The sequence below is a fragment of the Schistocerca cancellata genome, chromosome 2, assembly GCF_023864275.1.
Source record: "Schistocerca cancellata isolate TAMUIC-IGC-003103 chromosome 2, iqSchCanc2.1, whole genome shotgun sequence".
NCBI classification, from domain to species: domain Eukaryota; kingdom Metazoa; phylum Arthropoda; class Insecta; order Orthoptera; family Acrididae; genus Schistocerca; species Schistocerca cancellata.
Window position 1 is genome coordinate 1082268211 of NC_064627.1, and position 14307 is coordinate 1082282517.

At 39.8% G+C, this 14307-nt stretch overlaps 1 protein-coding gene across 1 annotated transcript in view; it reads right to left on the minus strand.

Annotated features, from left to right (window-relative positions):
- Window positions 1–2256: 2256 nt before the first annotated feature.
- LOC126149777 (uncharacterized) overlaps window positions 2257–14307 on the minus strand; it is a 78492-nt gene continuing 66441 nt past the window's right edge. Inside the window, exons 6-8 of the mRNA XM_049915833.1 lie at window positions 12502–12633; window positions 12194–12247; window positions 2257–2487 (exon numbers count right to left, since the gene is read on the minus strand). Of these exons, the coding sequence (XP_049771790.1) occupies window positions 2336–2487; window positions 12194–12247; window positions 12502–12633 (338 nt within the window). The 3' untranslated portion in view covers window positions 2257–2335. The remainder of the gene's footprint in view (window positions 2488–12193; window positions 12248–12501; window positions 12634–14307) is intronic.

Here is a 14307-nt window from a genome sequence, read left to right on the forward strand (position 1 = left end):
TTTCAAAGATACGTCGCTTTTAAGGTAGTTTTGAAGCTATAATTACGAAAATTGATATTTGGTCACCCAGTCAGAAATAAAAAAGTACGTGCTTCAGCAATTTTGAAAATTCAACCGCGGAGGGGAAGAAAACTGGGTCAAAACTCTTCTGATTTGGAGAGGATGCATCGTTTAGTACTGGATTGTTCAGAATTCGACCACTAAGGGGAGAAGTAGGGGATGAAAGGATTTTTAAAAATATGTCGCTATTAAGGCAATTCTGAAGTTAGAACTACGAAAAGGGGTATTTGTTTCCTCGGTCAAAAATTACAAAAAAAAAAAAAAACCTGCTCCAGCATTTCTAAAAAATTCAACCACTAAGAGAGTAAAATACTGAGTGACAGCTTTTTCTAAAATAAATCATTATTAAATTACAAATAAAGCTACATAGAAGGAAATTAGTATTTGGCTTATCGGTTAGGAATAAAAAAGATATCTGTTTTAGTGTTTTTGGAGATTCGACCCCTCAAAGGGTAAAACAGGAGTAGAGATGTGTTACGGAAATATTTCGTTATGAAAGCATTTTTAAAACTATCTGAAAAATTGTATTTTGCTTCTTTTCCCACTATCTGTTTTCTGTGGCCATTCCACTTAAGGTCCCTCTGGATAGTTACGCCTAAATATTTTACGGCATACGCTGTCTCCAACTGTTTGTCATCAGTAGTGTAGCTGTACAGTACTGGATTTCTTTTCCTATGTATGCGCAATATGTTACATTCATTTCCGTTCAGGGTCAACTGCCAGAGTCTGCACCATTCATCAGTTCTCTGCAGGTCGTTCTGCAAATTCTTACTATCTTCTGGCGTTGCTACTTTGGTATAGACAACTGCATCATCTGTGAATAGCCTTAAAGATCAGCCGACGCTTTCTACTAGATCATTTATACATATTGTGTACAGCAGCGGTCCTATCACATTTCCCTGTGCTACTCCGGATATTACCTTTTCATCTACCGATTTAACTCCGTTAAGAGCGGCGTGTTGAGTTCTGTTTGCAAGAAGGTCTTGAACCCAGTCGCAGGTCTGCTCCGATACTCCGTAAGCTCGTATCTTTTTTCATTAAACTTCAATTCGGGACGGTGTCAAATGCCTTACTGAAATCAAAAAACACGGCATCAACCATAGCGCCGTTGTCCACTGCACTGTGGGTCTCATGGAGGAACAGAGCGAGCTGAGTTTCGCAGGATCTCTGTCTGCGGAATCCATGTTGGTTTTTATATAGGAGCTGTCCAGTTTCCAAGAATTTCATAATTCTTGAGCATAAATCATGTTCCATAATTCTACAACAGATTGACGTCAACGATATAAGTCTATAATTGTGGGGATCTGTCTTACGGCCTTTCTTAAAAGCGGGAATGACCTGCGCTTTTTTCCAGTCGTTAGGTACCTTTCGTTGCTCACGCGATCTACGATAAATTACTGCTTGGGGGGTGGGGGGGAAGTTCTTTCACATAATCTTTATAGAATCTTATAGGTATCTCATCTGGTCCTGAAGCATTTTCACTATTAAGCGATTGTAGCTGCTTTTCAGTTCCGCGATCGGTTATTTCAACATCTGCCTTTTCGACGTTCACACGACGATTGAAAGGAGGGATAGTGTTATGATCTTCCGTGGTGAAACAACTTCAGAATACCGAATTCAGTATTTTGACCTTCTCTCTGTTATCTTCCGTTTCGCTGAGAGAATGAATAGATGATTTTGACCCACTTACTGATTTTACATACGACAAAAATCTCTTAGGGTTTTTATTCAGGTCGGTTGACAACGTCTTACTTTCGAAGTCATTGAACGCTTCTCTCATTGCTCTCCTTACTCTTTTTTCGCCTAGTTCAGCTTTTGTTTGTGGCATTAAGAAATTTTAGCATTTTTGTGAGAAGGTATGAAATATATTAATTTGTATTAATGAATCTGAAATTTTTGTGTCAGTAGGAATGAGATCTTTTATTTTTAATAATATTTCACAAAAGATTTGTGCTAATATAACTGTTTCATTTCTAGACTATTCATCTGAATCAATAAAAAAATCCAATGAACTTTTCATTTTAAAATGTGTTATAATGTGTATCCTACGGGTTTCATCTGTAATTCTTTTTCTCATATGACAATACTGATTTTAAGAGTGAATCGTTCTATAAATTGTGAGGTATACGGAAGATAATTAAATACACAATGTCTTCCTGTAGATTTATTCCTTGTAATCTTTATTTAAATGCCATTTTTACATTTTCCTTTCTACATTCTATGTTCCGTTGTTGTTTGTGACTGATAATCAATAGATGTGATTCATACATTTGTCTTACTTCTTCGTCGTTGGGCAGTCAGAGTCTGGAAGCTTCTCGCAGGTTATGAACGGTGGTATATCGCATGTGCATTTGATACACTTCCCACCAGTTGATAGAAGTTCGTCCCCAATCTTCAGTCTGTGATCTCCGAACGAGCACTGATCACCTACAACGTTTCACACACATGAGTACATCCTTACGTCTCGATCAGAGATAAGCGGAAATAAAACAATAAACATTGTCAAACACATACACAAAAATTATTAGGATGCAAGTCATATGAGAAATTATGAGTATTCGTAATTCTGTGTGAAAACATTTCACATTGCGTTCAGATGTATTAAACTGTTATATGCACAAGCAGTAAGGGCATTAACTTGAAAAACATGAGCTCCGTTTTTCAGTGCATGTAACAAAATTGAAAGAAAAAGTTCATATATACATGAACACGAATGGCTGGCGTCAGGAATTGTATTGCTTCTATTAGTACGAATAGGACAGTAATTGCATTATGGGCTGAGAACTGCCAGCGTAACCTTATTCATTTTTCATGTGTCTGGCTGATATGTATTTATCGAATGAATGTCAAATCACAACATCTTACTCGCAAAAGAATAATTATCCTCCTACTAAGGACATTTGTAATTCTGAATCAGCATGTTATCTAATGGGTAATACAATCTTTGCAGATGAAAATTCGCCAGAGTTCCTCAGACTGTTGCATATTGCTGAACAGATAATAAATATTTGCGAGAACTACGTGGTTTTGTTAACCCTCCCTTGATGAATTGTAAATGAATCTGTAGGTCATTAATTATGCAGCTAGAAAATTGAAGCACCAGGACAAACCAGAAGGTAACTTCCGCTTGTTCGTTTACATAATTGAAACTGACATCAGCATCAGTTTTCTGCTCGTTCAGCAGGTCATTAGCATCTCCATTTCTTAATTCCTTTGCAAATCTATCCGTCCAACACATCTTCCAGGATCTGAAATCTCCTCCTTCCTCGCTTCCTCACTCATTAACGTTCTCTGTCTTCCCACTCCTCTCATCAACTCCTCATTTCCCCCTTCTCTATATAAGTAGTTCTTTTCTTCCTCGTCCATGTCTACATCTGCAAAGACTGTAGCCTTGCTCTGTCTTTTTTCCTCCTCGTCCACCTTCTAACACCATACAGGAGGATACTCATCAGTGCAAAATATCTTGGTCTGGCTACTTTCCGCCACTAGTACTTATACTTTCTTTTGTAAACTGAGACGCATTTTTATCGGTGCATCCTATATGTTTTTATGTTTTAGGTGTACTTCACCGTTTGTGTTAGGGAATTTGTGTATTTAGTAGTTATTCGTTTGTCCGTCCCGAAATCTCCATTTCCTCTCAGCTAATCATAGGTTAGTCTCTCAACTTTATTGGCAGCGTAGGAGAAAATAGCAGTATTAATAATGACGTTTGCATTGTAAGCTATAATCAGATGAGAGGAATCGCAGATTTTTGCAGGACATGTGAACAAATGTTAAATCCACTGAACATCATGAAGGGTGAAACGCATCTGGGACAAAAATAAATATTGCGGAAGGTCTGAGGCGTTTTACTTTATATAAGGATCTTTCTCAAATATTTATGCATATTTCTGTGGAAGTCTTTCCTTTTATTACAAAACGTCCCTTTCACCATGTATGTCCCTTTCTTAACATTAGTGTCTGTTCTGCGTCCTATGTATTAAAATTTTGCACATATTATAATGTATCTTCATGCAGCATTATCCTTGCCTTCTATCTTCTCGTATCCTTATTTATTTTGTTTCCTTGATGTCGATTTTCATTCGGTAGTTTCTTCCTTTTATCGATTGTCGTTCGCTAGTTTTCCCCATTTAATACCAACGATCACATTTTTCTGAACGACAAGTGTCGTCTGCAAACCTCAAATATTTACTCATTTTCCATTAATTAAAACCTCCGGGCTAAGAGGCCGTGATCGAACAGTAGAAATTCTTCCTCCTGACGTTGCGTTGCCAACTGCTGGCAACATTTACCTTTTCCTGATTCAGCTTAGTACTTTCTCCTCTCACTGTCGCAGACACCTTTTGAGTCAAATGAAAATCACCTGTCGGGTGATGTACACGACCCTAGGGGGCTGGTCGCAGGCGGTGCATTTTTACACAGGGAGGCGACACTAGCGGGATCACTTTCCCACAGGCAGAGCGACTTACAGAAAATCAGTGTCTGGTCCAAAAGTTGACACTTGCGTCCACGATTGAAACTTCGGCAGCTGCTCTTTTTCAGCAGGAATCATCCTCAGTCCGGAATACGAACCTCGCCCCTGCCTAAATTCTGAACATAAATCAGCAATGGCAGCCGAAGACTCTGGCATAAAAAGTCATCCTCGTTCTGCCAAAGGTCTTGTCAAAGAGGGCGGAGGAGCGGACAGAAGTTCAGGGCACTTTCTTGCCCTTGGGATACAAAAGGCAATCGAAACCACTGTAGGGAAGACACATAATGTGTATCCACAAGACATGTGGCCTGTAACTGAAAAATTGTCATTTTGATCTCTCCATTGGCAAAAAGATCAATATTAGTCAGCTATGCAGATCTTCAGGGGGGAACAACCATGGGTGAGGTGCCCATGGGAAAAAAACTGAATAGCAAACGCAAGGGTAACGTTCTACGAATCAGGACGAGTTACGTCATAGATTTGAACGTCGTAGGGAAAATAGAAAATCTGAAAAGAGACATGCTAAAGCTCAATCTAGATACATTGTGAGTCAGCGAACTGAAATGGAAAGAAAACAAGGACTTCTGTTCAAACGAGTATAGAGCAATATCAAGTGTAGCAGAAAATGGCATAACGGGAGTAGGATTCGTTATGAATAGCAAGACTGGTGTGTATGAGTTACTCTGAACAGTTCAGTGTTTCTTCCCATCAGCATCAACAGAAAACCAACACTGATAACACTACTTCAGGTATACATGTTGACGTAAGCAGAAGATGAAGAGATATGGAAAGTATATGAAGATAGCAAACGGATAATTCAGTGCGTAAAGGGAGATGAAAGTCTAATGTTCATGGGGGATCGGAATGCTGTCGTACGGGAGAGAGTAGAAGAAAGAGTTACGGGAGAATATGAGCTTGTCAGTAGGAATGACGGAGAAGAAATGTTGCCTGAGTTCTGCAATAAATTTCAACTGGCAATAGCGAATACTTTGTTCAAGAATCACAGAAGAAGGTATACTGCAAAAGGCCGGTAGATAAGGAGTGATTCCAGTTAGATTACATCACGTTGAGGCAGAGATTCCGAAACCCGATATTCGATTATAAGGCGAAACCAGGAGCTAAGATCACAGTTTAATAAGGATGAAGAGTAGTCTGAAGCTCAAGAGACTAGTCATGAAGAGTAAGTGGTCAAGCAGGTGGGATACATGAGTCTTCAGGAATGAAGAGACCAGCTTTTAGTTCAGTGAGGCTAAAGATACTGCGATAAAGAATTGCTCAGCAGGCATTTCAGTTGAAGAGGAATGCACATGTCTAAATAGGGCAATAGTTGGAAAGAAAAACACAGATACAAGGAAGGTAACAGCGAAAAAGCCATGGGTACAGAAGATGAACAGTTGATCGATGAAAGAGGGAAGAACAAAACTGTTCAGGGAAATTCAGGAATACAAGTCAGATGGGAATGAAATAAATAGAAACTACATGAAAGCTAAGGTGAAATGGTTGCATGAAGAATGTGAAGAAATCGAAAACGAAATGATGCGGAAAGACTGACTCAGTTGTAGAAAAGTCAAAACAACCTAAGGTGAAATTAAAAACAAGGGTGGTGACAGTAAGAGTGAAACGGGAATTCCACTGCTAAATGCAGAGGAGAGGGCGGATAAGTGAAAAGAGTACATTGAAGGGCTCTATGTGGGGGAGGGATTCAGTATAATAATCAGAAATTAAAAGAACGTTGGAAGACTTGAGATGAAATAGGCAGAAGGGGTGGATAAGATTCCACTGGAATTTGCAAAATAACTGGGGAAAGTGGCTAAAGAACGACTAATCACATTGTTGTGTGCAACGTATCAGATTGGCGATTTACTATCAGATTTAAGAAAATCTGGATCTACGCAATTCCGAAGATAGCTAAAGCCGACAAGTCCGAGAACTATTACCAATTAGCATAACAGCTCATGCATCCAAGTTGCTGACAAGAATGATAAGCAGAAGAACAGAAAAGGAAGTTAAGGTATTGTTAGATGACCATCAGTTTGGCTTTAGGAACGGTAAAAGTAACAGGGAGGCGGTTCGGACGCTGGGCTCAAAAATGGGCAAGACTGTAGAGAAATTAAGACACATTCATAGGATTTGTCGACCGGAAGAAAGTGTTCGATAATGCAGAATGGTGCAGGATGATCGAAATTACGATAAAAACAGGAGTAAGCCATTTAAGGGTAATGTACAATATGTATTAGAGCCAAGAGATCACTATCACATTGTAAGATCAAGCACGAAGTGCTCGGATTAAAAAGGGTGTAAGACTGGAATGTAGTCTTTCGCCCCTACTGTTCAATCTATACATCGAAGAAGCAATGACGGAAATGAAATAAAGGTTCAAGAGTGGAATTAAAATTCAGAGTGAAAGGATATCAATGATAAGATTAGCTGCTGACATTGCTGTCCTCAGTAAAAGTGAAGAAGAATTACAGGATCTGCTGAACGGAATGAGTACAGAATACGTACTGAGAATAAATCGAAGAAAGACGAATATAATGAGGACATCTACGCCTACATCTACATGGATACTCTGAAAACCACATTTAAGTGCCTGGGAGAAGCTTCATCGAACCATCTTCACAATTCTCTATTATTTCAATCTCGTATTGCGCGCGGAAAGAACGAAACCTATATCTTTCCGTACGAGCCCTGATTTCCCTTATTTTACCTTGGTGATCGTTTCTCCCTATGTAGATTTGTGTCAACAAAATATTTTCGCATTCAGAGGAGAAAGTTGGTGATCATAATTTCGTGAGAAGATTCCGTCGCAACGAAAACGCATTTCTTTTCGTGATGTCCAGCCCAAATCCTGTTCATTTCTGTGACACTCTCTCCCACATTTCGCGATAATACAAAACGTGTTGCCTTTCATTGAACTTTTTCGATGTACTCCATCAGTCCTATCTGATAAGGATCCCACACCGCGCAGCAGTATTCTAAAAGAGTCTCCTTAGTAGATCTGTTACGTTTTCTAAATGTCTTGCCAATAAAACGCAGTCTTGGGTTAGCCTTCCCCACAACATTTTCTATATGTTTCTTCCAATTTAAGTTGTTTATAATTGTAATTCATAGGTATTTAGTCGGATTTAGGGCCTTTAGATTTAACTGATTTATCGGTAACGAATTTCATTTAGCACTCATGTGGATGACCTCACACTTTTCGTTATTTAGGGTCAACTACCTAAATAACGAAAAATGTGAAGCAGCAGAAATGAGAGCAGCGAGAAACTTACCATCAGGATTTGGATTACGAAGCAGATGAAGTTAAGAAATTCCACTGCCTGGGTAGCAAAGTAACCGATGGTGGTCGGAGTAGGGGGACACGAAAAGTGGATTAGCACTGACAAAAAGAGCATTCTTGGCCAAAGCAAGTCTGCTAGCCTCAAACATAGGCCTTAAATTGAGGAAGAAGTTCCTTAGACTGTATGTTTGGAGCATGGGACTCTATGGTAATGAAACATAAACCATGAGAAAAGAATAACAGAAGAGAATCGAAACATTTGACATGTGGTGATACAGACTGTGAAATATAGCCGATAGCGATAGGTCCACTGTTCAAAGTGCCGTCAGTGCGAACAAGAGGTGACCGAGACGTGTAGCCAATGGCACCCCATACCATCACGCCGGGTGGTATGCCAGTATGGCGATGACGAAAACACGCTTCCAATGTGCATTCACCTCGATGTCACCAAACTCGGATGCGACCATCATGATGCTGTAAACAGAACCTGGATTCATCCGAAAAAATGACGTTTTGCCATTCATGCACCCAGGTTCGTCGTTGAGTACACCCCGCAGGCGCTCCTGTCTGTGTTGCAGCGTCTAGGGTAACTGCAGCCATGGTTTCCGAGTTGATAGTCCACGCTGCTGCAAACGTCGTCGAACTGTTGGTGCAGATGGTTGTTGTCTTGCAAATGTCGCCATCTGTTGACTCAGGGATCGAGACGTGGCTGCACGATCCGTTACAGCCATTCGGATAAGATGCCTGTCATCTCGACTGCAAATGATACGAGGCCATTGGTATCCAGCACGGCGTTTCGTATTACCGTCCTGAACCCACCGATTCCATATTCTGCTAACAGTCATTGGATCTCGACCAACGCGAGCAGCAATGTCGCGATACGATAAACCTCAATCGTGATAGGCTACAATCCGACCTTTATCAAAGTCCGAAACGTGATGGTACGCATTTCTCCTCCTTACACGAGGCACCACAACAACGTTTCACCAGGCAACGCCGGTCAACTGCGGTTTGTGTATGAGAAATCGGTTGGAAACTTTCCTAATGTCAGCACGTTGTAGGTGTCGCCACCGGCGCCAACCTAGTGTGAATGCTCTGAAAAGCTGATCATTTGCATATCACAGCATCTTCTTCCTGTCGGTTAAATTTCGCGTCTGAAGCACGTCATCTTCGTCGTGTAGCAATTTTAATGGCCCGTTGACGCCTCAGAGCGGTGGGTGAGGGGGGAGGGGAGGGTGGGCATTACATACTACGCTCAGATTCCAAGAGTAGAGTCTGCGCAGAATATCGTCGCGGGTAGACACGCAGCCGGAAGGGTATGTGTAGGGAGAGCGATAGTGGTGGGGGTTTCGGGAAGACGTCGTAGGGGAAATGCTGTTCTGAACTGAACCCTACGCTCACATTTTTGTAAATATTAAATATGACCCTTCCATGCGCACTTGCGTGGTGACTATTCAGACAGATCTACTGTCACCTCTTCTTTGGTTAGTATGTAAAAGGAATTGCGCTGAAAATACCGCCATTCATTTTCCCTTGGTTTGTTAACCATTTGTAACTTTCAGAGAAGTGTCATGAGTGGCGAATTTTGAGTAAAACCTACACATTTCTCTTAATTCCATGTTAAGTTTTGCCTCTATTTCCAAAACACAGGGGAGTTTACACAGTGCCACCTCACTAGTACGTTGTCCACTTGCAACAGCGAGAGAATTCCGCAATAGTGGTTTATGAAGTTCATTGAGACAGGAACTGACACAATTTTTGATATTGGGTGTGACGAAAAGTAAGCTATTATTTCTAGAATACCGGATGTAACGAGAACATCAGCTCCATGATGAATTGTTTGGTGACCAACATTAATATGCCATAGGCAATATAGTGGAAACTTTTTAATTATAATAGATCATCTCTACAGATATGATCCTGCTCTGATGCCATATCTTTCAAATGAAAAAAAAAGCTGAAACAAAATATTTCAACCCACAAATTCAAAACGAGACAATTTAACTGCTGAATGGTTGTGTTTCAGGGCGCATCATCGGTGAAATTAAACAACAGCCACTCTCTTCTCTTGCAGACTCAACACCTCATTTATCAAGGAAGTAGTATGTTACTGATGCAAGATACTTGTCCTTAGATTTAAACATACTAGATACATCCGGAGTTTGAAATAAAAGAATCGTTTTTCGTTTCCGTATAGCAAAGGGTATAACGCTGAGAGTTTTGCCAAATAAATAATAAGTGATTTAGAGACGATGAAAATACAACTGGGTAGATGTAGAGATCAAGGATAAGCTGGTGTTGTGTATATGAGTGGTAAAAACTTTTCTTTTCGGTCAAAAATCAAACCGCATATCCCAAATCCTGAGCTTACATATTGTTCAACACAAAAGCTTAATCTGGTGCTAAGTTATCTGTCATGAATATAGCGGAACTGCAACAGTTTTATGAGTAAATACATTGCATTTATGTTTTCTTCACTCCTTCATTGGTTCGATGGCAACAAGTAAATGGAACTGTAGCAAATGGCAGACGAGTTACAACGACTGTGAAAAAACTGTGCCCGACCAGATGGTTTTCCACATCTGATTCTTTGTTATCAGTAAAAGCTGACTTTCTTAGAAATTTTGCTGTGCTTATCCTGTCTCATTATAAACACCAAAAAGAAAGCAGAGAGGGAAATAGTTTCTAATTTTATAAAAGATTGGAAACATTTGGTATCGTACTTCCTCTGTATTTTACGTTGAGCTTTGGAAAACACTAACCTACCTTCCCAACTACCGCAGTCCCCTAATAATGATACAGATATTACCTCTCACTTTCTTCAAACTAAATAAAATCTACTTGCCTTATGAAATAATTTTGAAGTTGTAACCGAAGAAGGGAAAGTACTAGCGAAAGTTTGTAGCATTGACCCATAGTAGATCTAAAAAAGTACCTGTAAAGTGTAGAAATTTTTGGACCAGCTTTCTGCAGATCTAGAGTTGTGGATAAACTAAAGTCTTTCAAGTGGTAGTTTTCAACGGTTTTATTCACATTTTAAATCAAAAATGTTAAATATTATATCACCCTAAAGAATGCTAATGATTATTTTTCTTTCTCACATACTGTTCATCTTTTTAAATTAAAAAAAAATTAAGATATCCAGAAAAGAGTGGAAACACTCATTAGAAAGTACGAATATCATTTTACGATGGATCTTTCATGTGAACCTAGTAGCCTAGAAAGTCTTATGTCAAAGGATTTCGAAAAGAAAGAACACAAAATGGTTCAAATGTCTCTGAGCACTATGGGACTTAACTTCTGAGGTCATCAGTCCCCTAGAACTTAGAACCACTTAAACCTAACTAACCTAAGGACATCACACACATCCATGCCCAAGGCAGGATTCGAACCTGCAACAGTAGGAAAGGACACATATTCTCGGTTAAAGAGCTTGTAAAATTTTTGTTTTTTGCAGATATATTTCCTGCAAGTAGGCTACATAATGTAAACACAGCCCTTCAGCTGTTCTTGACTCTGCCAGGCGTATGCGCCATGTCAGAAAAATCATTTCAATGTCCGAGTCCAGAGTAACTGCTTTAGCAATTCTAAGCGTTGAACTTGGAACAAATTCTATTTACTTGGATGCCGTTGTGAAAAAGTTTTTGAGCGCTATGGAAGGAGAATCGGAAAGATGTGAGTATTTTAACATATAGCCTCATTTCACAGAACTGAAAGCTTTGTTTGTTCTACAAATAATTTATCGATAAATGAGTTTATTTCACTTTTCACTTGAATTATGGCGTCTGAGTGAATAGCGTTTTCGTATTTGTCCTTTGATGGTTTCTTAGTAAAGAAGGCCCTCAAAATTTATTTGCAGTGAGGCCCCCAAAACCTTACTTACGCCCCTGTTATTTAGTATATTATTACCGTTTTAGATGTTTGTCTGAAGGTGTCGACAGTTACAAGGACTCCATTTTGTGCAGTAATATTTTTTTTTTCCTTTTGTGCGATAATTATTATTATTATTATTATTATTATTTAATCCGTGCTGGATTCCGAACACAGCGGCTGTTTTGGTAATACATATCACTGAACATAACAACTTCCACCAACCATACTTTCTTATTATCGTATTTATCTCACCGTCAAGCATGTCAAAATTTTTGAGAACTTTGTCTTTTAGCCAGTTTCCAATACCATTAGTCCGCTGGCGATCGTCATTATTGTTTATGGCAAAAAACTTACTTATAATTCTTCAACCGACAAAAACGGAAGCTGCATCAATCAGTTAATTAATGGCTTTCGTGGTCGTAAATAACAATAGAATTCAGGCCGTATTTTTATAATCATCGTTATGTGTGATTTCATAAAGATATAAGTTAAACACTGTTGAGACTGACCTTCGTTTGCCTTTGAGGACTCAGAACGTCGTAAAACAAAATCTTCAGCGGAAGCTGCGGAAAGAATAAAGTACACCAATAAATTCTGTACTGTAATGTATAAAGAACAATGTATCGCATATCGATTAACATGTAAAGACATTTGCAGAGTGACTGTGATAATTCTTGATGTTGTAGACACAACCGAAACTGTATTTGCTGACATTTAAAACATACATTCATTATGCCGAAAGACGTGAAGGTTTTTTTCTTCTATAAGATAAAAGTTACAACTGGAAATTGACAGTACTTTATTTGGTGCTACTTACGGCAGTGGAACTCATAAGTACAGCACTTGTTTTCTTCACTGTACAGTGGCGCACACGTACGTAGCTGTGAAATGGGCCACGTCAGACGGTACCCGCAGCTGGGCCTGCTACACCACGGCCCTTTCAGCGTTCCTGTAACATAAGTGTAGTGAGAGACGTTCACACTAAATACTTGTGTCAACTACACAGATGCGTCACTGCTGCTTGGCGGGCTGCACTGAATCAGTTTAGCTCTTAAAACAAGTCTAAACTGCCCAAGTCTGACCATGCCCACGTAACTACTGCAGTCCATATATAAACTTCAATGCTCTTGCAGCATCCTAGTCTTTCAATCATAGCTCCCATCCCTACCCCCCACCCCCACACACCAACCCCGTTACTCACACTTCCTTACATTACCAAATCAACTATTTTTTGATACTCCAGGATGTGTCCTATCAACTTATACGTTCTTTTCGTCACTTTGTTCCATATAACTCTTTTCCCCCTGGAAGGATTCAGTAACTCTTCATTTACTGGTTGTCCTGTCGACAAATCAAATCTTCAGCATTATTGTGTAACAGGTCATTTTGAACTGCCGTGTTCTGTTCTTGTCTTGACACAAGCATTTATTTGTCATGTTTGCCGTGCATATAAGGCTACACTACAAACAAATATATTCAGAATGGACTTCCTAACGCGTAAATATACACTCTAAGACAAAGAAAACGATGTCTCATGGAGGAGCTATGCAAATCGGTTGCAAACTGATATAGAGGTAACGACGCAAAGTGCAAAATTGTAAACTTTGGCGGTCGATGGATGAATGTGTGGACCTGCAGCGCAAATTAACTGCACAGGTGGCAAGGATAGTACACATGGGACATGTCGGTATCTGAGCATAAAATCTTCGTGAATTTTATTTCGTGCACTCAGTTGGACAATAACTATGGCTCACAGACAAGTGTGTGAACAATACACGCAGACGTCAGCATTTCAGTGCTTCTGTTAACACCACAACACAAACGGCTGCTATCACACAGTTGTGCCATGACTAGGAGACATAGACAGCTGATGTATGGCATCAAACTGTGTTCAGTGATGAATTGCGCGTCTGAACTACCCCTGACGACCACAGCCGGCGAGTATGAGGCGAGTATGACGGCGATATGGGGAGAGGGCCCCATTATCACGTTGTGCCGATCCACTGGGTGTAACTTCAGGTTTCGGGTTGCATTAATTGAAGTAAATCTGACGGCTTAATGGTACATCTTGGACATCCTCTGTCCCCTTTTCTTGCCTCTCGCACGACAATACTTTTCAGCAGTAGTATGCTCGTCCACAGATAAGACGAGTTTCTATGAACTGTATTCAAGTTGATGAGGTATCCACTTAGCCTGCAAAATCCCTACATATGTCCCCAATAGAACGTGCGTAGAACCAGCTTCGACGTCAATTACATCCCAGGGTCAGTATGCAGGACATCAAGGACCAGTTCACTTATGGGACAGCTTTCCACAGAAGAGGATACAATGGCTTTATGTTAGCTTTTCAGAATCAAATCACTGCATGCATCCGAAGTGTGTGCAACGTCATAGCCACAAGCTGACTCATGTTGCCTAGTCATTTGCAAATTTGACTCGATCATTTATCACTGAAATAACATCATATACTCTCTCAGTTTGTGAATTTTCATTTCTTATCCTCCTCCCGTTCTAGACCCTTTACTTTTTTTTCAAGTAATATGTTTTCGATGTTAAAATACGTCTCCTTTCTCTGAAAATAGTCTCTAGCTGTTGCAAGTTAGGATTTTATGTTCCTCTCAGT